The 26,881-nt window shown below is 42.6% G+C and overlaps 1 protein-coding gene and 1 pseudogene across 1 annotated transcript; both read left to right on the top strand.

Annotated features, from left to right (window-relative positions):
- The first annotated feature begins 6,317 nt into the window (after window positions 1-6,317).
- Window positions 6,318-16,084, top strand: LOC118916280 (cytochrome c oxidase assembly factor 7). The gene is made up of 3 exons (XM_036893131.2): window positions 6,318-6,533; window positions 10,028-10,168; window positions 14,821-16,084. The coding sequence occupies exons 1-3, from the start codon at window positions 6,428-6,430 to the stop codon at window positions 15,267-15,269; spliced, it is 696 nt and encodes a 231-aa protein (XP_036749026.2). The 5' UTR covers window positions 6,318-6,427; the 3' UTR covers window positions 15,270-16,084.
- On the top strand, window positions 10,343-14,811 carry LOC118916347 (importin subunit alpha-1-like; annotated as a pseudogene).
- Window positions 16,085-26,881: the final 10,797 nt, after the last annotated feature.

Raw genomic sequence — 26,881 nt, 5'->3', positions numbered from 1 at the left:
GCCAGGCAAGTCTTGTGGGGGCTGTGTGATGTGCAATCACCGCTGCTGAAACGCGAGTCTCAGCAGGGATGGCACCTGACGTGGCCTGTCCCTGTTTTCGGTGGGAAGGATGCAGGGCGGGAGAGCTGCAGGCCATGTCGGCAGGGGATTGGGGGGCTGTGACCACAGCAGGACGGCAGGGCATGTCCACGGCTAACCCGCCAAATGCCGAGGGTCCTTAGGGCACGTGCAGAGGGCAGAGAATTGGTGCCGGCCCCTGTTAACCCCAGGAAAGCCTAATCATCCTGAGTCTCCTGCCACCCCAGCTGCTTGGGTCGCTGAGGACTGCCGGCTCACATATACACGAGCACCAATCCCAGGCCTTCCAAGTGACCTCACCGCAAACGTGGTTGGTCCCGTCTTTCCGCACTGGGCGGATCCTGTCAGCCAGGGAGTGTAACCTCTGGGTCAGGCTTGCCGACTGTGTGACCTTGAAGAAGTCTCTTTACTCCTCTGAACCTCATTTATAAAATGGAGATATTAATACATGTCCTGAAATGACCTATGAGACAATGAACATGTCTAGGGAAGACATCACCATGTTTTAAAAATACTTTTGTTGTTTTGTCTGCTCATGAAAGTAATGTATGATTATTATAAATATAAAGACGGAATAAAAATACTGGAAGTTCTTGTACATTTTTCTCTCCCTCTTTGCCAGCCCAGAGTTAACTATTAATAGTTACATGTATTTTCCCTTGGATTTTTTTCTATGAATATACAAAAGGTTATTTTTTGAACAAAAATTAAGTTGTACTCTACAACCTTTTTTCCCACCATGCATTTGAACATCTTGCAGTGTCAGTATGAAAATGCCTACTTCATTATTTTTAATGTCAACATTGCATTCAAATCCCCTACTCTTGGATACTTGTTTCTATTACAAGAACAGCAGCAGCAACTACAATAAAAACTGCAGCCAATATTTATTTGTTTGTGTAAGAATTTCTGTAGGATACATTCTTAGGAGTTGAATTTTTGGGTAAAAAATGTAAGCACATTTTAATGACACCAAAAGCATAGGCAACAAAAACAAAAATAAATAGATGGGACTACAAACTAAAAAGCATCTGCACAGCAAAGGAAACAATCAACAGCATGAAAAGGAAACCTGTGGAATGGGAGGGAATGTTTGCAAACCAGATATCTAATAAGGGGTTAATTTCTGGGCTATGTGAAGAACTCCTACAATGCAATAGCAAAAAACTAATAACTGGATTTAAAAATGAGCTAGAGACTTGAGGGAACATCTCCCCAAAGATGATGTACAAAGGTCTTTCAGGTATATGAAAAGATGCTCATAGTCAAGGAGTATAAAGGGTCACAAAAATTCTCAATCATAATGTAGGTCAGTCATGAGGATGGGAGTGCAGCATGGAGAATATAGTCAACGATTCTGTAACACCTTCCTATGTTGACAGATAATAGCTGTACTAGTTGGGGGGAGGACTTAATAATATGGGTAACTGTTGAACCAATGTATTGTATACTTGAAACCAATATAAGATTGTATATCAACTATACTTCGATTTTAAAAAAGATGCTCAAAGTCACTAATCATCAGGAAAATGCAAATCAGAACCACGGTGTGATAGTGCCTCACACTTGTCAGGATGGCTATTATCAAAAAAACAGTGTGCTGAACCTGTGGAGAAACTGGAACCCTTGCACAGTGTTAATGAGAAGGCAAAATGGTGTAACTGCTATGGAAAATAGTATGGGGGTTCCTCAAAAATTTAAAAGAGAATTACCTTATGGTCCAGAAGAGATATAGCAACCCATGTTCACTGCAGCACTATTCACAGTAACCAAGATGTAGAAACAACCTAAAGGTCCATTGACAGATAGATGGATAAAGAAAATACATGTGGTATATACATACAGTGGAATATTATTCAGCCTTAAAAAATAAGGAAATTCTGCAATATGCTACAACATCGATGGGTCTTGAGGACATCATGCTAAGTGAAATGAAAGACAAATACTGCATAGTTTTACTTATATGAAGTATCTAAAATAGCAAAAAGACTCAAAAAGTGGAACGATGGTTGTCAGGGGCTGGGGGGAAGGGGAATGTGGAGTTACTAATCGAAGACATAATGTTTCAGTTAAATAAATGAGTTCTAGAAATTTGCTGTACAATACTGTAGATTGTACCAATAGTCAACAATAATATATTGTACACTTACAAATTTGTTAAGAGGGTAGGTCTTATATTAAGTGTTGTTACCACAATAAAATAAAATTCAAATAAACAAAAATACAAAGTGGTTACAGCATTTTTCATTCCAACCAGAAATGTATAAAAGGGTTCCAGTTATTTTACATTCTCATCAACACTTAGTATTTGTCTTTTTGATAACAGCCATTCTAGTAACTTTGCAGTGGTATTTCATTGCGGATTTTTATTTGCATTTCTTCATGCTGTGTGTCTTTTTGTGTGATTGTTTCCTATTCATGTATCTTCTTTGGTGAAATGTCTACTCAAATATTTTGTTTATTTCTTAAATTTGTCTTCTTATTGTTGAGTTGTAGGAGTTCTTTATATGTTCTGGATACAAGTCCACCGTGGTATAGATGGTTTGCAAATATTTTCTTATACACACACACAAACACACACACACACACACATATATATAATTGTACAGCAGATTTCTAGAACTTATTCATCTTGTTTAACTGAAATATGCCTTTGATTAGTGTATATGTAGAGATTAGTATATACAATATTTAAGAGGTGTGTGTATATATATATATATATATATATATAAACATAAGTACATACATATGTGCATATAATTAGTACCAAATTACTCTACAAAGAAGAGGCATCAATCTACATGCCCACCAACAGTGGATGGGAATGCTGGTTTCTCAGCATTCTTGTAAACATGGGATTCCCATCTTTGTTAATCGAAGAGATGATATCACACTGTTTTTAATTTGCCTTTTATAATTAGGAGGAACATCTCATCATATGTTTACTGACCAGTGCTTTTCCTCTTCTAAGAGTTACATGTTCTTGTTGAAACCTTGCATTTTTTATTTTGCATCCCTTAAGCTCTAGTCATTATTAAGCATCCAAGGAATATTTGTTTAATGAATGAAGAGTAATGCTGTGAAGAATAAACTCATATTCTACAGTACTAAACTCATAATTAGTGATCAATAATATCAGTTGAACTTAAGTCTGGAGTCAGGGAGTGAGTGCTATAATGCTCTTTCTCCCTTCCAGGATCTGGGATGGCTGTGAACTTCAAGATTCCAAGACCCTGGTTTCCCATGGTCCTCACTCTGTTTTAGGGTAAATCACTTAACTTTTCTGACTTTACAACAGTCCAAACAGTGTCTACAAACTTCATCACTGAAAAGGGTTATAGGGCAAAAAACACAAGATTAATTTACAATAAGCATATATTCATGCATTACTTGAATAATTAAAGCATTTATAAGAATGGAGGAAATAAACCCACAGAGATAAGGACAGGCCTAAAAAAAGAACCTGGCTGCCTTTTTGATGCCCCTAAATTTCCTTTTAAAATATATGACTTCATCCTTGGCCCAGTCTCTTTTCCATCTTTTCCCCGGCTATCTATCGCACTCTACTGTTCAAGTGGTCTCATTTCATTGCAGTTTAACTCTGCCAAGATGATTAAGGGAAAAAAGTATTATTTGTGGCCTGTCCCTGACCTTACTTAGCTATCTACATCACCCTCACCAAGCCTTGGTCTATTCTCGGCCCTGTGACCAGCACAAGGGACATAGAGCTCACAGTCTGGTGGGGGACACAGACTTGCATGCCATTACAAGCATGACAAGAAACATTTCTGGAACACAAATGACTTTGAGCCAGGCAGTCAGCTAAGCACATTGAATACAACAGCTTTTAGTCCAGTTGACAGCCATATAAGAGATATGCATTTCTAAAAGAGGAATCAGGCTCATAAATGTGACTGGTTCAAAGTGACAATTTAATTAACATGGGATACACATTCTAAAGTCTGTCTGCCCTCTAGAGCCAGTCCTTTCCTAGCATACCAGAATAAACCAAGTGATGTGAAAACTGAAGTTGGGGCAACTAAATCTACTCTGTGGTTGTTGAAACTTGGAAGACTTTATTGAGGAAGAAGAACTCTGATTTGGGCAGAGAAGGGTAGTCCAGGCATCAAAAACAGCAGTAAACAGAGACAGAAACCTGGGACCTATTCAGAGAATGGATGGTTGGGTAGGATGTGGGGGAAGAGAGGCAGGATATGAGGCTAGAATCAGATTGCACAGGGCCTGGAACTCCAGGCTAAAGAAGATGGGCTCAAATCAAAGGTTAGGGTTTACCTCTCTGGGACATGTATACTGAGGGGTCTCCCAAAGTGATCATGGGTATGAGAAACCACAGGTAAATGTGGCATATCACTTGGACTGTCAGTTTTACTCAAAGGCTTGGGGAAAAAGCAATCTTGTGTTTTCCTTTAAAAGATGTATAAGGGAATTGAATATAAAATCATAAGAATTTTTTTAAAAAGACTGAGATTTCAAAATATTTCCCAGTTGCAGTAAGCTGCTCCCCAATAAGGGGATTGGAAGCAATCCATTCTCTGATGCCATTAGGTATAGCTTAATAATGGAGTCATTTGGGAAGCATTGCTATAGGTGATGGGAAACTTCACCAGAGGTTCTAGACTAGGGCTGGCTGGGAATCAAAGATGAATAGGAACTGCTGTTTTTGAAGAACTTTATGGTAAGACAGGAACCATAGGTTTAGACAGAGTAGAGTGAGGGCCTCCGGAAAAAACAAAGCAAGATAATCCATTGTGAGATTTGCTTTGGCCTGCTGGGGGGCCCAGCTTGTTTTTCTGACTTTACCCATGTGCTGCTTTTCTTCCTCCAGCCCTAAACAAATGATCTGCAACCTGGGCAATGTAGCAAGCAAGCCCAAAACAACATAGTGAAAAGAGGAAGTAGTCCATCTTGAAAATAAGATTGCATCTTAAACCCCAATTAGTTAAAAAGTAAGTTTCTTAACAAACAGACAATAATTCAGCCCACCTTGGGAGCAATGCAGGCAGCCTTGAGTGACATGCTCTCAGACCAGGAAGTTGCTATCCTGGGAGGAAATCAGAGCAGTAAAATTCTTGTAAATAACTAGGAAGACTGATTAGAAATTTAATGTCTTTCCAAAGATAAACATTTTGGGACCATTTAGCAGGAGACATCCCTAGCCCTTTGTCTCTCAACTGCCTATAAAACCCCTAGACGACGCACCACCCCGGGACTCTCTTGTCTCCTCCTGGCCTGAGCCAGGAGCTCTATCCTCTTGCTTTCTCTCTAAATAAAAGCCTCTGCCTCGCTCTCCTACCTTGAGTGTTTGTGAAGTTCATTCTTCAACTCCACCAAGAACCCTGGCATCAGTGAGACTAATAATTCTGAGTAGGAGAACAAAGCAAAACCCTGTGAATTTCATCTCCTCTTCCCCTGGTTCATACACATTCCTCTTGTACCTCATTCATTTTTTTATTCAAAAACTATTTATTGCATTACTCACTTCCTGCGTGCCCTTGGACAAGTTAACCTCTGTACCTATTTTTTCATCTGCAGAATGGGGGTAAGAATACCTACCCCATAGTGTCTTAATGACTGTCATAGTCAGAATTAAATGAGAATTTGTATAAAGTTCTTAGAATTTGGAAGGAACAAAGTTCAGTACTGTTTAAACACGAGCTACTATGACAGTACTATCACTATAACTTCCACAGCTGCTGTGTTCTAATCATCATCTCCCACAGCCATTCATGTTGGGGGCATGGGGTGGGTCTGGGAGGAATATAGAGATGAACCAGTCTTCTCATTGCACTTGAACAAACATGAATGTTGATTTGTCCAGCTACACTTGAGTAACACACAGTAAGTGCTCAAATGCTTGCTGAATGAATTAAACAGATGTCTTCCTACTAAACTGCAAGTCCTTTGAGGGCAGGGCCCAACGTCCTAGCTGTTGTATTTACTAGAACCAAGCACTTGGGGAGGCACACGGTAGACGTTAAAAGATTACCGATTTAAGGAATAAATGGATAGATGAAGGGATAAATGAATGCAGGGAGAAAATCATTAAGGCCACGAAGCTGACACAGATGAAGTGCGGCAGAAAGAGCGCCGCCAGTCTAGGAATGGGCTGAGCAGAAGAGCTTTAACGTTGACGACGAGAGGACGAAGGGAACGCCCTTGTGCTCCGTGCGCCGCCCTCCAGGACGCCCGGGAGAGCTCGGAGCTCAGCGGCACCCCCCGCCCAGGCGCCTTACCGGCCCCGCCCCGCTGGCTTACGTGACCTCGGGGCGGGCGTGCGGCGTGGCCCGGGGCGGAGCAGCAGGTAACCTCCGCCGGGCGAGCTCTGGCTATGGCGGGCGTGGTGGACTTCCAGGACGAAGAGCAGGTGAAGTCCTTTCTGGAGAACATGGAGGTGGAGTGCAACTACCAGTGCTACCGCGAGAAGGACCCGGACGGTGAGCGCCGCCGGGCGGCCTTGGGGACACGTGGGGACACGTGGGGGAGGGGCGGGGGCCGGACGGGCCGTGTAGGCGATCACTCAGGGGGTCTGGAAGGGGTCACGGGCCGGGGTCGACCTGTGCGTGTTGGTGGGGGGGCGAGTTGGGTTCCGTGGGACTTGAGGGCCTCGCAGCCCGGAAATTCTCCGTCTGGACGTAGCCTGGACGCCAGGGAGAAGGAAAAGAAGTACTTGGGCATTTGGGGTAGAGGGACTGGGGGTACGTCAGTGCAGAGAGAAAATTCCCAGGCCTCCTGGAGCTTTTTACATTCGTGGGGAGGACTGGACAATAAACGTAAGGAAGTAAATGAAGTGTGTGGTAGAAATAAGTGCAATGAGAAAAACTGAGGGGTTTTAGGAGTTAAAGAGGGCAACTTTAAATTAATTGTTCAGGGGGAATCACTAAGAAAGGGGCATTGAACAAAGCCTTGAAGACTGTCGAGGAGATCTATGCCAGGCAGAGGTAACAGCTAGTGAAAAGGCCCTGAAGCATGAAGTTGACTTGAGTGTGTGGGTTGTTGGTGATGTCCAGAAGGGGCCACCAGGAACAGCCAGTACCTTCAGGTGGTTTTCCGCTTTCTATTTTATTTTATAAAGGAAAGGGAAAAAAGGCACTAGACCAACAATCTAGTTGCTTGCAGTCTAGTTCGCAGAACGTACAGCCATTTCTCGATGCTAACCAACTACACAGAGTTACTCTACAGTGTAGATGGCTTAAAAAGAACCCAGGGTGTTTCTCTGAGGGCTGGTCCATGTCCTAAGTGTACAGAGAATTCGCAGGAGTTGGAGTCATTGAGGAGCATGATGGTGGGGGAGGACTCCTGGGGATTCAGGAGCAACGAGCAAGAGTTGATTAAATGGAGGGGAGATGGTAGGAGAAGAGAATGTTGCCTCTTGGAAGTCAGGTTGTAGTCAGAAATAAGAGTAAAGAGAGATCTTGGGTCATAGTGTGTCAGGCCTTGAATGCCAGGGTCAGGCCTTTAGACTTTATTCTGCAGGCAGTAGAGAGCCATACATGTTTTGAGGAGAAAGTTCATGGCAGTGTACTCTGGACAATATACCTGAGGAATGGAGTAGGGGAGGGTGGATATATAAGGACTGGTTATAGCACTTTAGAAGGAGAGCCTGAGAGGAGGCTTTAGTTACTGTAGCAACTGGTGTGGTAGTTTCCTTCAATGTCATAATCTCTCCCTAGATTTCTGAAATAGTCTTCTAACCTATACACCCTCATTCCCTTAAAAATCTATTCTCTACTTGCAAACTGATACTTTGTTATATTGAATATTTATTAGATTTTTAAATAACAAAAACATACAGTAGAGTGACTTTTTAAAAATGCAAATTGAATCATATCACTGCCCTTCTTAAAACCCTCCAGTGGTTTGCCATTGACTTGAAATAAAATCCTAATTCCTTCTGATGTTCACCAAAGCCCTGTGATTTGGTCCCTGCCTTCCTCTCTGTTTCCTGTCCTTTTTCTCCTCAGTCCTTTCATGTTGTACCTTATTTATGCCAAGCTTATTCCTTCTTTTGAATCTTTCTTATTTTCTTTCTTTTTAATCTTTTTTTAGTTGTAGTTGATATACAATATTATATTGGTTTCAAGTCTACAATATAGTGAGTGATTCAACAGTTATTAAGTCCTTACCCCAACTAGTGTAGTTACTGTCTGTCAATATCGGAAGATACTACAGAACTATTGACTATATTCTCGGTGCTATACTTTGATCCCTGTGACTAATTTATGTTATGACTGAGATTCTGTTGTCTCTTTATCCCCTTCACCTATTTCACGCACCCACCCCAACCCCTCCCCCATGGAAACCCAGTCATTTCTCAGTGTCCGAGTCTGCTGATGTTTTGTTTATATTGTTTTGTTTTGTTTTTAGATTCCGTATATAAGTGAAATCATAAAGTATTTGTCTTTCTCTGCCTGGCTTATTTCACTTAGCATAATACCATCTAGGTCCATCCATGTGGCAAAATTTCTATTTCTTTAATGGCTGAATAATACTCCATTGTGTATATATATCACATCTTTATCCATTCATCTATTGATGGACACTTTGCTTGCTTCCATATCTTGGTTATTGTAAAGTGGCAATAAACATAGGGGGTGTGTATATCTTTTCGAATCAGAAGTTTTTTTTCTTCGGGTATACTCCTAAAAGTGGAGTTACTGGCTTGTATGGTATTTCTACTTCTAGTTTTTTGAGGAACCTGCATACTGCTCTTGATAGTGGCTGCACCAATTTACATTCCCACCAAGTGTAGGAGGGTTCCCTTTTCTCCACATCCTCACCAACGTTTGTCATTTCTTGTTTTGTTGATAGTAGCCATTCTGACTGGTGTGAGATGGTATCTCATTGTGGTTTGGATTTGCATTTCCCTGATGATTAGTGGTGTGGGGTATTCTGTTGGGTCTTCTAATTTAATGTCTCTTATGCCTGGAGCTTTCTGTGCCTTTCTCATTTAATTGTCTTTAAATAGCTGGTTCACTCTTGTTATTCACATCTCAGACATCACAAACCTTATTGAGGCCCTCCCTGATTGTCCAATCTATGTTAACCATTTCATCAAAACGCACAGCTGACTATCTTATCCTGTTTTATTTCAATCACAATGTTATTACTGTTTGAATACATCTTGTTCACCAATTACTTATTTCTTGTTTTTCCTCCTGTAGAATGTAATTGTTAGGAGGTCAAATGACTGTATTCCTAGCTCCTAGAATAGGGTTTGGTACATGGGTGCACATAGCTGCTCAAATATTTGTTGAATGACAGTGACAGTGAATGAGAAATGAGTGTCATTGGGGCTTTAAAAGAAGGGACAGAGGGGAGAGATGTTAAAGGAGAGGCTGGCTGGGACTAAAGATTGCCAAGAAAAACGACCATTGGTAGCTACCATTTCTACTTTGTCTGCAGGCTTCATGCCCCCAACTTGCCTGAGGAGGAAGGTATAGTTACCAAAGCACACCTTCCTTATTGCTACAGCCATGGGCCCTTTCGATTCTCAGTGTGTTTTGGCTGAACTTCCTGAGAAGTTCAAAAAGCTAGCAGAGTTTCAATCTGGAAGTCAGTGGGTCTTTGGACCTGGGTGACAGGGAGCTGAAGGCCTCCACCATCATTCAAGTCATCCTAGTGGATGCTGAAACTGAGCTTGCAAAGTGCCTTCCATGTCCTGTCCAGAAGGGCTGGTAGTGGCTGGGGCAGTGCAGGGACCATGTCTCCCCAGTCCTTATATTGCTTAGTCCCTGGCTAAGGGCAGACAATGCCATTCGAAGGAATGGCTAAACACCACCCACATTCTTTGTGGTAAGGTCACCTTGCCATACCTCAGGAGGACAGAGGCTGGTCCTAAATAAAAGACGCATTCTGACCTGCCATACCTAGGCCCTCCCCATTGCCGAGCAGCAGCCCCACATGAACAGGTCTTGCCTTCTCCTCACAGGTTGCTATCGGCTGGTGGACTATTTGGAAGGGGTCCAGAAGAATTTTGAGGAAGCTGCCAAGGTATTGAAGTTCAACTGTGAGGAGAACAAACACAGCAATAGCTGCTATAAGCTGGGGGCCTATTATGTGACGGGAAAAGGTAAGGAGGGGCCTGCGTTCTTTGGTCCTTGCTGTTGATAGTGCTGACATCACATTCTGAGCCTCCTGCTGTCCCTTTTCCCAGAAGAGTTCTCACAGGCATTGGAGGATTTGGAGATGAGTTCAGCAGAGTGATGAAGGGAAGAGGCCTTTCAAGTTAGGCAGACCTTAGGGCATGGTGTTTGCAAGTAGCGGGACTTTGAGCCCATCACTTTTACTCTGCCTCAGTTATATTGCCTGCAAAGTGGAGAAAAAATGGCATTTGCTTCATAGGGTTGTTGTGAGGATTAAACAGGATGTTAGTAAAGGCATCAGCATATGCATGGCACAGAGAGGGACCCATAATCAGTTTTCTACCATCTCTTCTTTCTCCTTATGCCCTAATTGCAGTTACCACTGGAGTTATAGGTGGTTTTAAGTTATCTATTGCTAAATAAGAAATTATTCCAATAAGCTTATTATTTCACATAGTTTCTTTGGGTCAGGAATATGGGAGCAGCTTAGCATGTGCTTCAGGGTCACTCATGAGGTTGTAGTCAAGACAACAGCCAGGGAGTCAGAAAGGCTTCTGTTCATTGCCAGCTGTTAGCTGGAGACCCCAGTTTCTTGTGACATGAATCTTTCCTTGGGCTGCTTGCATGTCATCATGACATGGTGTCTGGCTTCCTCTAGAGCAAGTGATTCAAAAGAGAGCAAGATGGAATCCACAATGTCTTTTATGACCTATCCTTGGAAGTCACATGTTTCTAATTTCTATTGAATTCTATTTATTAGAAGTAAGTCTAGCCTATGTTAATCGGAGAGAACTTAAATTCTCTTGAAGGAAGGAATATCAAAGAGTTTGCTCTCTATGTGAGCTTCTTGAAGACCTCATACAGCTGACTACTTACTGGACAATTCTATTTGTAGTTCCCATAGGCATCTCCAACTTAACAAATCTAAAATGGAATTCTTAATTGTTTTCTTCTCTCCCCAGTTTATCACACCCCTGTTGTCTTCCATGTTAGCGAGTGGCATCTCTCTCCACCTAGTAGCTCCTGCCCAGTTTATCTTCAAAATATGTCTGAAATCTGTCTTTTCTCTCCCTCTCTTGCTGTCATTCTTATCCAAGCCACCTTCCTCTCCTGCTTGGATTACAGTTAAGAGATTAATGCAAGTCTCCAATCTCTTTTCCATAAGGCAAATCAAAATGAACTTTTAAGAATATTAACTGTGGGCACTGTCTTTGGGCTGAGCTGTGGTGGACTTTTGGAGAGCAGACAACCTGCAGCCTGTGTGCCCTGGACTCCCTAGTGTGGAAGCCTGAGCTAGTTTTGTAGCTGTCTCCTACATGCGGGTCATAACCGTGTCCACTAAGGAGAGGCGACTCAGCCGCCCACCTAAGACAGTACAGAACTAAGGTGGAGCTGAATAGAAGTTAATGTGGAGCTGAGGATAGATCAGAAGGATGACCAGATGTTGAAAAGGAGAAATTAAAGCTTATTTCTTGATGATGATGCTTCTCTACTACCGGGAGACCACAGACACCACAGCACTGGTAAATTGGTCTGTTTATGACACTGTCAAAGGCATAAATAGCAACAATTCAGAAAACTAGTTCCAGGTTACTCAAGCTGCTAGGAAACTGCTTTCTAGGGAAACCAGTGCCCCATGGATAACATAATCTGGGGCTGGTTTGATTCCAGAATTTGTATCCTTGGGTAGACCTGATGGTAGTCCCATTCAGTTTGAATCTGCTTATGCTCCTCACTATCATTGTTCCTGGAACATCAGAACACACCAAGGCTGTGGTAGATGGAGGTGCTATCCCAGCATCCATTTCTCACCCATGCTCATGAGCATCAGTGAATAAACTAGCTGTATGAGCTCTAGGAAATATTATAGGTTATGGTTCAGTTTTCTGAGACTTGGTTATTAAGTATGGTACAGTCGACCTGCTGTTGGCTTTTCTTGCAGTTCCTGATGTATTTACCTGTACCATGTGGTTACTTACCTAATCTTACCTGGACACTTTCAAATCTTTGTCACAATAAGCATCGCACACCCCCATTAGATAGTGTTGGGCAGATTCTTCCTACTTTAGTTCATCTCCTGCATTATGATGATCTAGAAGTATTAGCAGATACTTGCTGGGCCATTTCCTATCTTACTGATGGTCCAAGTGAATGGATTGAAATAGTTGTGTAAACAGGAGGGGTGCTCCAATTTGTGAAGTTTCTAGGAGCTACTGAATTGCTGATTGTGATTCCTGTGCTCAGAGCTATACGAAATACTCACTGAGACAGATGAACAGACTCAGGTTAAAGTAACAGGGGAGCACTTGCTGTCTTTCCCAGCCTGCTAAAGAACTCCAAAACTAATATTCAAAGGGAAGTATGTGAATAATGTCAAACATCACAGCTGGCCGCCAGGAACACATGCAGCATTAGTCCCATTCCTCGTTGACATTCCCTCTAAGGCAGACTTTAACATGCAACGGGAAGCTGTAAGGGCTGTGACCAACTACACGAATGGTAGAACAGTTGAACAGATTGAACAGATCTTGTTCATTGTGGTATAATAGAACCACTGATGAACCTCTTAACTGAAAAATATCAAAATTATTTTGGTTATTCTGGTTGCCATTTCAAATATCTTTCAGCCTGCTGAGAAACTAGGTGAAACTGAGAAACTATATAATAATTGAAGAATCTGGAGGTTTGGCCGAAATTGAAGCTCTACAAAACCATGAAAATGAGTCTGTATACAAAGATTCACTAAACTTGATTGAGAAATACTTCTCTGTAGAGGAAGAGGAAAATCAAAATGTTGTGCCAAAAACTACTTCTGAAGGCTGTACATTCTAAGTTCAGGCTGACACTCCTGGGACCTTTAACTTTTAGATTGTACAGCTAAGGCATAAAGTCATGTGTTGTGTAATATGCTTTATATAAGCTGGCCTTATAGTTTCTCTATTTCAGAACTCTTTAAATGTGGTTTGTTATAGTAGCACTTTTTATAGTAAAACTATAATCAAACAGTCCCAAACTGTACATTCCATATGATGCTTCTCCTCTCAATGGGTTTCTTATTTCTTTGTACAATTTCTTATCTTGCAGTGTCCTGTAAATGAAGATTGAATTCCACCCTTTTCTTTATAGGTTTTTAAAAAGAATATAAACCCTGGATTAGATAAAATATATGAAGCAACTGTTTTCAGACATTAGACAATAAGCAGCACAGTACTATGATATCATTTAACAAAGGCTTCATTAACCACTGTGTCTCCCTAAGTTGAAATAATTGACAAAAAGTGGAAGGCGGGGAAGGAGAGATGGGAGGAAGTGTGAGATGCTAATATCCTCATTTTTTGTAGTTACGAGTCAGTATTGTCTATAGTTAAATAAAAACAATGACTCTAAACTTTCAATATTTTAAGTCTCTTTATAAGTCTGGTGCCCATTTAGGAAATTTCTCTGGTGAAGAAATATTCATTTGAAGTTCAGTTTCTTCAGCTTCACTCTGTTTTCTTTTCTGATAAATTCAAGTAAAATCAAAGTTAAGTTTTTGGTTTACAAATAGCATAGTAATCCAATTTTTCAAAGTACTTCTATCTAGCTGTCTATTCAGCTAGCAAGCATTTAATCAGAGCACATGCTACAAAGATGCCTGGCATGGTGTTCTCTTAATGATAATGATGGTTATTTCTAGTGGGTGGATTTGGAGTAATTTATTTAAAAAATGTTAAGAGGTAGCGAGAATATATATATTTTTTGACAATGAGTGATGGTATATGGGGATTTGAAATTTTCATGAAAAAAAAAAGCAAAAACTAAAAACTAAAAAAAATTAGCCCTGTCACCATCTCTGCTTAAAATGACCTGTTAGCAATTTCCTATTGCTCCTGGGACTAAGTACAGGATCCTTAAGACCCCCAGACCATGGGTGGGTCAGACCCACCCAACCCCGGCTTGTCTTCCCAGCCTGCCTTCCCCAGTGATTCCCGGGTTCTGGCCGCATGGGCTCCTCTTCTCTTTATATCCTATTCTTATTGGCTAGGACAGCCTCACCCCATATTTTCTTTTACTTTTTTCCTTTATATCACAGCTCATATGTCACCAGTGGGGAAGTTTTTCTTGACCTCACCCCCTAGTTTAGGTCAGAGCCCTCATGCATTCTCATAGCATTCAGTGCCTTTCCTCCATATGCTTATCACACTTAGAATGATACATTTATTTGTGTGGTTGCTTGATATCTCTCAAGGTCCACAAGGGCAGGGGCAGCGTCTGTTTCCCAGAACCTAGCATAGCAATTGGCAAACGGTATACATTCAGTATACCGTATATTTAATAATGAACATTTAATGAACTGCTTATGAGATGCCATGTTCTTGGTATAACCCCAAGAGGTAGTTATTCCCACTTTTATTAGCATTCCCGCTTTTTACCTCCTTTACCTATTTGGGCTGCCTTGTAAGGTATCATTTGAACAAAAGTTGCCATGCCTAAAAATCTGGAATGTCTGTGTGCCATTCCCAGCCACCTTCCTTTCATGCTGCTTTAGCTTAAAGTAGATGAACTTTATTTAGGAATTGTTCCCAAACTTTGGTTTGAGACATTCAGGTTCTGAAACCTGGCTTGGGTTTACTTTTTTCTTCCTTTTCCTTCCTCCTAGGTGGATTGACCCAGGACCTAAAAGCCGCCTCCAGCTGCTTTCTGATGGCATGTGAGAAGTCCGGAAAGAAGTCTGTGGAGGCATGTCACAACGTTGGTCTCCTGGCACATGATGGACAGGCCAACAAGGATGGCCAACCTGATCTGGAGAAGGCCAGAGACTACTACACAAGGGCCTGTGATGGCAACTATGCCCCTAGCTGCTTCAACCTCAGTGCCATGTTTCTGCAGGGTGCTCCTGGCTTTCCAAAGGACATGGGCCTGGCATGTAAATACTCCATGAGAGCCTGTGACCTGGGCCATGTCTGGGCCTGTGCCAATGCCAGCCGCATGTATAAGCTGGGGGATGGTGTAGATAAGGATGAAGCCAAGGCCGAGGTGCTAAAAAATCGGGCCCGGCAGCTACATAAAGAACAGCAAAAAAATGTGCAGCCTTTAACGTTTGGGTAGTGTGGCCCATCCTCCTATGTAACAAACACCTAGAGGCTGGCACCTCCTGTTTCTGATGGCAGCCCTTGGAGGTTAACCTGCTGGAGCAGGAAGACTAGGGACTTCATATCAGTAGCTCTGGTTACATAGACCCATTGCCCCAGAGTGTCACCTACTGGATAATAGCCTGAAATGTGTATTGCAGTCAGTATTCCTTTATCGCCTGTGTTCTGTGAAGACTTCCACATTTATGGGATTTTAGTTCTCAAACTTGTAGTTCTGTGGAAAAGAGCAACCCAGAGAACCATAGAGATTGTGGCAGGGTGGGGAGGAGAGACAAAGAGCAGGAAGTTGGAAAAATGAGCAGCCATAGGTCTGAAGGAGTCAGACATCGTCATCATTTTTATTTTAGTTGGGAGGGCTTGAAAATCTATCTTGATTTACATAATTGAGGGCCTAAGGAGCTAGGAATAAATAGTACATTTGCCACCCTCTGACTTAGTAATCACTACTGTGGGCTTCCTTTTTGCCTTTATAGTCAGATCTTTTAGTAAGTTCATAGAGCTTGGAGGGATGTGTGACATTAAAGTTAAAAGGTTGTTATGTTTCAGGGTTGCTTAAGGGACTGAAACATAAGCCTTCTTTTAGTGGAGACATTCACAGTTGAAAATTAGCACCCAAGAGTCTACTCACCTGGCACTGCTCATCATGTTGAGGAGCAGATCATTCCCAGGGCAACTTAAGCTAGGGGTTTGTAAGCAAGGTCTTTATAACATATTTTGTCCCTCAGAACTGAACCTTTTTGATTGTTCCTGTGAATAAACTATTTTGATTGATGAGTAGTTTATATTACTGTTCTTTCCAGATTTGGGGTAGGGTAGGGATTACATTCTTCATGGTGGTTGTGCCTTTTAAGAGAAACATTTGTTTTTTCTATTATCTTCCTAACTTGTCACTAGGGGGCAAGCTTGTTGCTTTCCTGCTAATAATATGACTGTAACTGTCACCACCAGTTTTGGGCTTCAAGTTTTGCAGCTGTCCTAGAAGGAAGGCTTGCTGTGTGGATGAAGGTTTGTAAGCACAGTCCACCAGCTTCTCAGATTGATAGAGGACAGGGATTTTCCCAAGGTCAGGGGTGTTTTAAAAAGCAAGTTTATTTTTAACTGTAGTTATTTTGTATGTAAAGTAAACTGTGTCCCTGGGGAAGGGGCTGAGGTGAGTAGGTGAAATTGGTGAAGGGGATCAAGACACACAAAATCTCAAATATAGATTAGTCACAGGGATGAAAGTACAGAGAGAATATAGTCAATAATGCTATAATTAAGAAAAAGTAAACTCTATAGGCCAGCAGGTATATGAAAAGATCCTCAAAATCACTAATCATTAGGGAAATGCAAATCAAAACCATAGTGAAATAATTACTTCACACCTGTCAGGATGGCTATTATAAAAACTAAACAAGACAAGTATTAGGAAAATTGGAGAAATTGGAATCCTTATACAGTGGTGCAGCTACTACAGAAAGCAATGTAACTGGGTCTTCAAAAAGTTAGAATAATATCTAGCAATTTCATATCTGGGTACATATTCAAAAGAACTGAAATAAGGTCTCCAGGAGATACCTGGACAACTGTGTTCAGAGCAGCATTCACAATAGCCACACAGTGGAGGCAATGCGAATGTCATCAGTGTGTGAATAGATAACCGAAGTGGGACATATGCAGACAATGGGATATTATTCAGCCTTTAAGAGAAGGAGATTCTGACACATGCTGTAACACAGATGAACCCTGAAGATGGGCTAAGTGAAATAAGCCAGTCACAAAAAGACAAATACTGTTTGAGTTCACTTACCAGATGAGGTATCTAAACTCAGAGTAGGATGATGAGTCAGGGGAAGGAGGAAATAGGGAGTTGTTTGATAGTATAGAGTTTCAATTTTGCAAGAAGAAAAAGTGCTGGAGATTACCTCTACAAAAATGAATATATGTAACACTATTGGACTGTACATTTAAAAATGCTAAGATGGTAAATGTTATGTGTATTTTACCACATTTTAAAAGACATGTACTTTTAAAAAAATACAATGCTTGAAGTTTGGTTATAAAAATAATATAAATGCAGTTTGGAACAGCAGAAGAAACAATTACCCCTCACTACCACCCACCAGCATTCACTGGTCTAGTAGTTGTGTTGTTTTAGTAATTTTTTAAAAAATCAACTTTTCCATTAAATAATGGGTTTTATAATTTTGAAGATAAGGTTAATTTCATTTTTGGTGGTAAATGTGCTGGGTTTTTTGTGGATTTTTTATGAACCACTTCCTGCCTGGGACTCGTGCCTGCCCTCTTTGGATTACATACTGAGATGGGTTGGGAAACAATGGAATGAGCATTAACAGTGTCAAAAAAATACACTTCACAAAAGTTACTAAAATGCAAAGAGTAATAATTTACTGTCCAGAAAGGTACAAGGCCATTTCATACCCAGGTTACTACAGAAAGGAATGGGCAGGTAAGAGCCAGTTTCTCACTTTGGTGCAGCCTTTGAAGCAAGGTTTGAAAATGGGTTTTCAGACTCTGGTCACAGCAAGCAGTATCATTACTGTGTCTTCTGGTCAGCAGGCATTTGAATCATAATTAGCAACTATTTTCACTTTTTTTTTCCTTCATGCCAGGCTTGTGCTGGGTGGTTTAATAGGGAAGAAATTTCATAATTTATTAAGGTTTGTGTTCTCACTAAAAGTTCACAGTGCAGTGCTCAGTGCTGTGAGAAGCAGAAGCAAGAGTCCCAGAGAGGGAAGGGAAGGTTGTGTGTGTGTGCCTAGATTTTGAGTTTTATCTTGTCATTACAGAGTCACTGAAGGGTTTTGAGCAGGAGGATGAAATGATCACATTTGGAAGTTAGATCACTGTAGTGTGGAAAGTAGATTGGAGAATCATATGGGGGTGGGAGGAGGGTGGAGTCAAACATGGGGTTAAAAAGTCCCCAGATGTCTAGCCTGGGCATCTGGGTGGACAAGGGTAGCCATTCATACTGATTTGGAGCCTATGAGGTGAGGAAGGGCACAAAAAACATTTTGGAACTGTTTGGTAATTTTTTTTTCATTTAGAAATAAATCACATTTTAATTAAAGTTTTATGTAATTGCTTGAAAATTTTTGTCAGCATGGCAGAGGGAAAATGCCTAGATTTCAAATCCTACAGATGTGGGCAACTCTGGGTTAATCAAAGGCATATTAAGCATGAGTGTTTAGAGTGCCTAACAAAGAATAAGAAAATATAAATTAATAAAATAATTTTGTATTTTTAAAAAGCATCAAGTAGTTACTTGGAAAATAATGAAAACTCTTGTTGGTTTTTGACATTCATTTTGCACTTCAGATCTCTCTTATTTTGAATTCTATGTTAGGGTTAGGGGGTACCAGACTCTTCCCAGTTCTTAGGCCTAAAGGTATTAACCTAGGTTCTGATCTGGTTTTTGCCTTCTTTTGGCTCTGTGACCTTGGGAAGTTATCTGACCTGGGTCTCGGTTTTGTCCCTCCTTCTACTAGGGTTGTTAGGTTTAAATAGTAGCTCTTATCATAGAATGATAAATGTTTCTTTTAAAATATTTTTATGGGATATTTTATTGTTTTCTCTCCATATGGCAATGTTAGCTTGTGAGGGAGTCTAGCTTTTAAAACAGGCTGCCTTTGCTTCCATTCTTTTAATACCCAGAGAGATGATGGTGAGACTCTGTAGGGGTATTCAGGACATAAAACAGCTGCAGGAGGCAGTCCTAGTGAGGGGTGGGACCTGCCTCCTACCTCCTCCTTCCCTGCTGCCCAAAGGAGAGTCACTGAGAAGACTTGCACCTGCTGGGGGCCCAGAGTGGAAACTTCCCAGCTGGTGCCTCTCCCCAGGCTGGATGAATAGTGATTGAATTACAGTTTATAAATCAGCCTCCCCACTGCCTAAAGGGGAAAGGCCAAAATTTGTTGCTCAGCATATAAGTCTCCCCACTCCCATGCAGTGCCTGCCTCCATATTTAGCTCCATCTTGGTCCTAACTCGGGCTTCTGCAACAAGGAACCGTTTGTAGTCTCAGCACCATCACTGGAAAAAACAACCAAAACACCCAGGCTATTTCTTACTGCCACACATTGTGATGCTAGTTCCTCTACCTGGAATGCCTTTCATCTTTTAAGACTCTGGAAGCATTCTCTTCATCCCCCAGGCTGGTTAAAGGCTTTCTCTGCCCACGAGTGCCCCACGTTTCCATCCATCACAGTGCCCATTGCCCTGTGTTATCGCCTGTGTGCTGATGCTACCCATGCTAGCTCATGAGTTCCTGGAGTGCAGGGCTCGGCCCGCTTCATCTCCGTCCTCGGTGCCCAGAATGCGGCTGTGCCCACGTTGCTCCGCCAGTGGCTGCTTGATGAGATGAGTGGCACAGAGTGCCTCCTTAGCAGCCTCCTGACCGCCCCAAAGCCAGTCAGGCCCAGGCTCCTCTTCATATCCAAGAACTGGTGTTAGCCACAGGGCTATACTCTTTTTGAAACTGCTTATCAAGAAAAGTTCCTAAGTCAGAGCTGGCATATGATGGATCAGTACCTCTTGGGCTCTGTTAAGGAAGGTGTCTTTTTTTTAAAGAAAAGAAGGTTTTTGAAATAACAAAGGAAAAGGACCCAACATAATGCCATCCTTGCACCTGAAGTACATGCTGAGTAACTTACTGCCAGTAAACCCTCATTAATATCCTCATGGCTAAAGAATCACAAGTCCAACTATGGCACATTGTTTTCTTGGAATACTAAGAATATCTTGCTTGAAATACAAAAAATTAATGGTCTTTACTCATCATTATTATTACCTGTTTTCATGTTTATCTCCCTGATTAGTCTATGAGACACCAAAGATAGGAACCAAGAATTCTAGCCTCCGAAATCCTTCAAAGCTTTCTTGTCCCCCTACACCAATGGTGACCCCTACTCCTTAATCTCTTGGAGCACCTTGCTTAAAATAGACATTCTTGGGTCCACCTAGATGTACTAAATGAAAAACTGGGTTTTAAATAAGCAAACCTTGGGAGATTCTTAGGCATACTAAAGTGGATGACCTACTCAGGTGGTATGTAGTCCTAGCTCCTTAGCTTGGCACCATGACCCCTCTGCAGACTGGACTCCACAGGTTCAAGTCTTTGCACAGCAGTGCCACCAAAACATCCTTGACACAAGGTTGGCCAACTCTTAAAAGTCCAGATGTTACCTCCTCCAGAAGGCCCTCCTGCACCCCCAAGGTCAGTGGTGCTCTGACAGTCCTTGTGCTTCTCACTCCCAGTTCTTTTCACATGGTTTGAGACAGGCTGTAAATGCCTCAATGGCATGGATTATATCTGACTCATCTGTATTCCCAGTGCCTAGCTTAAGACAGGTGCTTAAATCTTTATTGAAGGAAAGGGAAGGAAGGGACTCTGGGAACAAATCCTATCTTCTAGTGGATTCACTGAATATTGAAAATGTATTGTATGGAGAAGGATCTGGATTTAAATAATTTCTCTGCTACATATAAATGTGTTATATTACCTCTCTGAGCCTCATTTTCCACATCTCTAAAATAGAGATACTGTTTACTTTTTAGGGTTCTCTTGCCAATGGATTTCAGCCCCAGGCAAGTTCACTATGGATTCAATGTGACCAAAGAAATGACAGTAGAACGTTCTTGGGGTGAAAGGGTTATACCCAACTTTGTTTCCATGGTGGCAGGTCAGTCACTAAAATCCCATCCACTCAATAAGTCTGCATGCAGCAAGCCGGTCTCTTCCTCTGGGCCTCTCTGCCTGCACAGCCATCCTCTGGGCCTCTGTCCTCAGTGCTGCCACCACTCCAGCCCCTGCTGGGCTCTCCTGCAGCCTTGCAGCTGTGCCACCATGTCACCCAGAGCACTGGGCCGGGCTCTTTATATAGAGTCAATAGCGACATATTGCCCATATATGTGTAGTGAGCTAGCCAACCAGGACCAGGTGAGAATCCTGGCCATAGGAGCCTTCATTTTATCCACAAGGGCTAATGTGTAGGTTAAAATTTTAAATGAGATAAAGTGAGGTGCTCAGTTCAATGTCTGGCACATTTTAATATGGTAGTAAGTCACTGGAGGACTATCTTCTAGAGGTGAAACTAGGCTTGTCCTGTACAGCTCCAGAAGGCAGAACTTGCAGTGTTGGAAGCTGCAAGAGAATAGACCTGAGTTCATAGAGGTTTGAGTAGAAGGGGAAATTTCCTACTTGACAGAATGGAAAGCCTTAAGAAGAAGTGAACTTCCTTATCATAGGAGTGGGCAAGCCAAGGCAGAGGCTCACCTGTCAGGGCTGATGGAGAGAAGACTGATTCTACATGAGATTGGGAGTGTGGTGAAAGATGGGAGGCCGACAAAGCATTTCCACTTAGTGCCCTCCATAATTCCTTATTTATTCAACCAACACTGAGAATGTCCTCTTGGTTGGGCTCTAGGTTGGGCACTGGGGACACAAAGCTGAATCTAACAATTTCTCTTACTTAGGAGCCAACAGATACTAATAGTATCACTATTTAGTGATAATCTACTGAGCATCTACTATGTGCCAGGTGCTCTAATCCTCTCAACCATCTTTAAGAAAGTTCCATTGCCACCATTTTTCAGATAAAGAAACAGAAGCTTGGACAAACAAAGTGGCTTGCAACGGGACACACAGACCCAGTGAACAGTGCAACTGGGATTAAAATGTAGTCCTACTTGTCTCCTAACCTTTTTTTTCCCCACTATCCAAGGCTGCCTGTCATCTGGATGTTGAAATCTCTTTGCAGCCCCAGGGAGATCCCTAAACAGAACCCAAAGCCCTTCTAGGCACCAAGCTGAAGCTGATGAACGAATTAAAAGACTGGTCAGCTGTAGGAGGACATGGTCTCCCCACAGCACAGTTTGTGCCCCAGGGTTCTCTCCAGCCTGGGCCATGTGGAGGGCCCAGGAAAACACACTGAGGTCAGATCTCACTGCTCACATAACCAGCTGAGTTGCCTGGGCCAGCTCCCTGAGGGAACTTGAAACCTGACTGGGTTTCATCAGCTCCAAGAATAGCAGCTGACCCTACTCCTCCTGAGCTGATGGCCTCCAATCAGGTTCCAGGAGGCCCCAGCAGACTCTAGACATTAGCAACAGTAAGCTTTGACCTTGAAGCTGCTCTGGGGTAGGGTAATTACAGCTACAACCTCTATGTCTCACTGTGTCAGGGTACCACATGGATGAAGGAACATCCTTTGAGGGGAGTCAGGGCAGTAGGGAATCCATTTTACAGATGAGGCTATTGGGGCTCAGAGATATTGAATACTTGCTTAAGGTCACAGCGAATATGTAACAGAACAGGATTTGAGCCTTGGCCAGTGACCCTGCTTCTAGGAGGAGAGAATACTCTTGAGACCGCAAAAGAATCCTGGGCAGAGGAGATGAATTGCATTAGCTTTTAAAGTGATCTTACTCCAGCAGAGTGGTACCCAGGATTTTAGACATACAAGATTTGAAAGCCAGTAGAGATCCTGGAGAGCATCCCCATTCATCTGAGCCTGTTTCCCTATCTATAAAATACGAGTCTTACCCACATGGTAGGTGAATAAGCATAAGCATAGACTTGGATTTGAATCCTGGCTCTGGCATTTCCTAACTATAAGACCTTAGACAAATCACATCACTGCCTCTCTAAGCCAATTTCCTCATTCATTTGTTCCACAAATAGTTTTTGAACGCCTACTGTGTGCCAAGCATTATTCTAGCAGCTGGGGTTATGTCAGTGAAGAAAGCAGACAAAAATCACTGCCCCTGTCCAGGTTAAGTTCTAGAGTTCTCAGAAATACCTCATTAGATTGTCAGGATTAAATGGAAGAATGTACAATGGTATAATGTATCTGGTAATGTAATGGTGTCTGATAAATAATAAGTGCTCAGTTTAATGATCTGATTATTATGATGTGAACATGCCTGGTAAGTGCTCAGTGAAAGACACTTAATTTGATACTGAATTCAACCATTTCATTTAACAAACAAGGAAACTGAGACTAGAGGGAGCATGAAATGCCTCCAATTGCCCAACAAGACAATAACAGGTCCTCAGCTCCTAGTCTGGTGTTTGTACCACCATCCACTAAACCCAGAAGGCTGTCTCTGACAAGGGAGCCAGGGAGGGAGGTGGGCAGACTGAATGGTACAGCCAGTGAGGTTCAAGGTAGGCTTATAGCTGATACATGGGCTCCAGGACTCAAGTGGGCTTTCACTCTCGTTGTCAGATGCTTCCTGTGCTCCTCAGCTGTGCCAGGAGCTTCCCAAGCTCAGCCTCCGAGGCACATGGCAGGATGGGTCGAAGGTGGTGAGATCAAGGGTGGAAGATACGGTGCGCTGGTTAGGACTAGCTTCACTGATGTGCCGTCTGTGTGTTTGCACAGGGCCCCACGCTTGGTTTAATGCTCTGCTGCCACTGTCTTCAAATTCTTAATAATTTTTGAACAAAGGGCCCTACATTTTCATTTCCACTTCACTGGACCCACAGACGATGTAGTTTATTTATGCAGGTTCTGTGTTCTGGGGTGGAAGACAGCAGCTCCAATCAGCAGTGGTCATGGAACTTGTCAGAGGCCGGTTGGTCCTATGGGTTAATGGCTGAGTTGCCAACAGACAAGAAAAGCCAGACCGAGCCCCACCATATGGGTCTGGCCTGTGTCTGAGAGATTGCGATGTGGCAAGAGAGAAAATGGACTTTAAGGAGATTCTGGGGGTAGAACTGGAATCCACAGAGGATGGGTATGATCTGAGGTATGGGTATGATTCAGCTCAGTGTGGGAAAGAGTTTTCTAACAGTCAAAATGGAATCATACTACATAAAATATACCCCAAAGCTGTTAGAAATATATAATCATAATACTGACAGCTAACATCAACTAGATGCTTGCTATGGTGCTAGGAGCTGTTCTAAGGATTTCATTGAAAATATGATGGATGGCAGAGTGGTCAAGAATGCAGTCTCTGGAATCATACTGCCTGAATTCAGTCCTGGCTCTACCACGTATTAGCTGGGTGATCTGGGGCAAATTACTTAACCCTTCTGGTCTCTGTTTCATCATCTGGAAAATGGAGATAAGTATGGTGTCTTGCCAATGGGTTTCAGCCCCGGGCAAGTTCAGTATGGATTCAATGTGACCAAAGAATTGACAGCAAAACGTTCTTGGGTGAAAGGGTTATACTCAACTTTATTTCCAGGTGGCAGGTCAGTCACTAGAATCCCATTCACTCAGAGCAAGTCTGTGTGCAGCAAGCCAGTCTGCCTCTGGGCCCCTCTGTCTGCACAGCCATCCTCTGTGCCCCTCTGTCTGCAGAGCTGTCCCACACAGCCGTACTCCGGGCTTCTCTGCACAGCTGTCCTGCACAGCCGTCCTCTGGGCCTCTGTCCTCGGCGCTGCCACCACTCCAGCCTCTGCTCTCCTGCAGCCTTGCAGCCCTGCCACTGTGTCATGCCCAGAGCACTGGGCAGAGTTCTTTTTATAGAGTCAACAGCCATGTATTGCCCACGGGTGTGCAGTGAGCTAGTCAACCACGGCCAGGTGAGAATCCTGGCCACAGGAACTCTCATTTTATCCACATATGGTATCTGCCACCTTAAGTTAATTGTTATTAAACGATTTTACATGTGGAAAACACTTATAACAGTGTTTGACGTGTATTAAGTACTGTAAATAAGTGTTTTGTTACCGTTTTATTTAATGGTGCAGGTATTATTTAGCATTATTCCCATTTAACAGATGTGTAAACCGAGCCTTAGAAGAGGCTAGTGACTTGTTGATCACAGAGTTGGTGACTGGGATTTGGCAAGCAGTCAAGGAAGTTTCAAGGAGAATCTGCCTTAGGAGTTAGGTCAGACTTCGTGACCATTATGCCCTAGTGCTTAGACCAGAGTAGGCATCTGGTGGATTTTTGTTAAATTAATCACTTAATTATTGCTTCCTTCATCTCTGAGAGTCTAAGGGAAATGTGGGCTCTAGCTGGAGGAGGATCCAGGAACCCAGCTGCTTGGGACTTCTTACCACTGTTGGCCTCAGCATAATTAAGGATCAAGTATGTCTCACTTTAGGCCTCCTAAATCAATTGTCTGTTTGCTCTCTCCTCTCACCCCTGTGGGCACTGCGCAAGCCCCAGTCTCACCATTTCTCTGGCCTCTGAACTCAGCACCAGTGTATACTAATCCCGGTCTCTCCCGTCTGCACAGCACTTTTCAATGTACAAAGTGTTTTCACATTCAGTGGTTTATTGGTCTGTGTGGCAGACAGCTCAGTACTCAAACCAGGTCTCCAAACAGATCCCAGCCAACCACGACTACCCACCCCAAGCCCAGGGCAGACTGCACGGGAAGGAGTGTGCAGCCTGGACACTGGGGGGAGCTCAGTGAGCTGTTGCCTTCTGGGTGGTATTTGGGGGTTCCCCCCAGCCAAGGAGTGAACTGAGAGTGGCAAGACTGTCACTAGGGAGTGTTCGTGTTACTCACACTTAAGATCTCAGATTCCAAAGCAGTGCTGGGGGAGAATTGTCTAAAGGCAGGCAGCCCCCCACCTCCTCTAGAAGTTTAGAAAGTATGCTTTCATGAAGTTGCCAGTACAGAGGGCTGGGGTCCTAATCCTCAGCCCCGCCACAGAGTATCTTTTCCTAAATTGCCGTCAATTTATATCTAAGACTGCTATAGGACAGACAGTGGATTGCCACTGTATCTATACTAACGACCATCAGAGTAAACACTGTGTCAGTTACTGTTTTAAGTACTTTGTAAATATCAACTCTTTTAGTTCTCACAACCTTATGAGATAGGAAGTATTTTCATTTAACTTACAGAAATGCAATTTTACTTGCTGTGAATAAAAAGACATAGAGAAGGAAAGAGAAAGACCAATAATATATTAAGTATTATTTCACTCGCTCACCATATGCCCCGGGATGCTGTGTCATGGGAGAGGTAAACCTGGGGCTCCCTCTATTGGTGTCAGTTCCTACGTGTCTCATAAAATCCTCAGTGTGTGCACATTTCCCCACACGGAGTGTGTTTCTAGTGTTTAAGGAAGCCAGTCTCTTATCAGATATCCCACCAAGGGAACAGCTGATTGTTCCATTGCTAGAGGAAAAATTGGCTATGTATTGAGAGATGGTTCTATACTTCACTTGATGGGTGATTGAAAGGATTTCCAAGGATAATTTTGATTATACATGACATTTTAGAACCTTACTCTAGGTAAGCTTTGACTGAACTGTGACTTACAAGTAAATTGACTGACCATCTCAGTTTGTCTGAGTCTGGAGCGGTTCCTAGAACATAAGACTTTCAGAGCTAACATTGAGAAAGTCCTGGGCATACGGGGAGGAGCTGGTCACTCTACCACATAACACATCTCTGGGTCTATTGTAAGAGCCTTGTTGAGGCCATGGTCCATTACGTCATTGTTTCTGAGAATCTCAGGAGAAATTCTGGTCTGGTCTTCATACCAAGAATAGTTGTATGTCCCCTAAGAGATAAGCAGTTCCTTTTTATTTCATGAACACTGTGAACTATGTAAGTGAACAGGTTTCTCCTTTTGCCTTGGCTGATGGAAGT

This window comes from Manis pentadactyla, chromosome 4 (assembly GCF_030020395.1).
Source record: "Manis pentadactyla isolate mManPen7 chromosome 4, mManPen7.hap1, whole genome shotgun sequence".
Lineage (NCBI taxonomy): Eukaryota > Metazoa > Chordata > Mammalia > Pholidota > Manidae > Manis > Manis pentadactyla.
The sequence above is the reverse complement of the archived record's forward strand: the minus strand, read 5'-3'. Positions and strand labels throughout refer to the sequence as shown.

Coding starts and splice junctions, on each gene's coding strand:
- LOC118916280 (XM_036893131.2), top strand. CDS start 6,428: ATGGCGGGCGTGGTGGACTTCCAGGACGAAGAGCAGGTGAAGTCCTTT. Junction 6,534..10,027: donor CCGCGAGAAGGACCCGGACG/GTGAGCGCCGCC, acceptor TTCTCCTCACAG/GTTGCTATCGGCTGGTGGAC. Junction 10,169..14,820: donor CTATTATGTGACGGGAAAAG/GTAAGGAGGGGC, acceptor CCTTCCTCCTAG/GTGGATTGACCCAGGACCTA.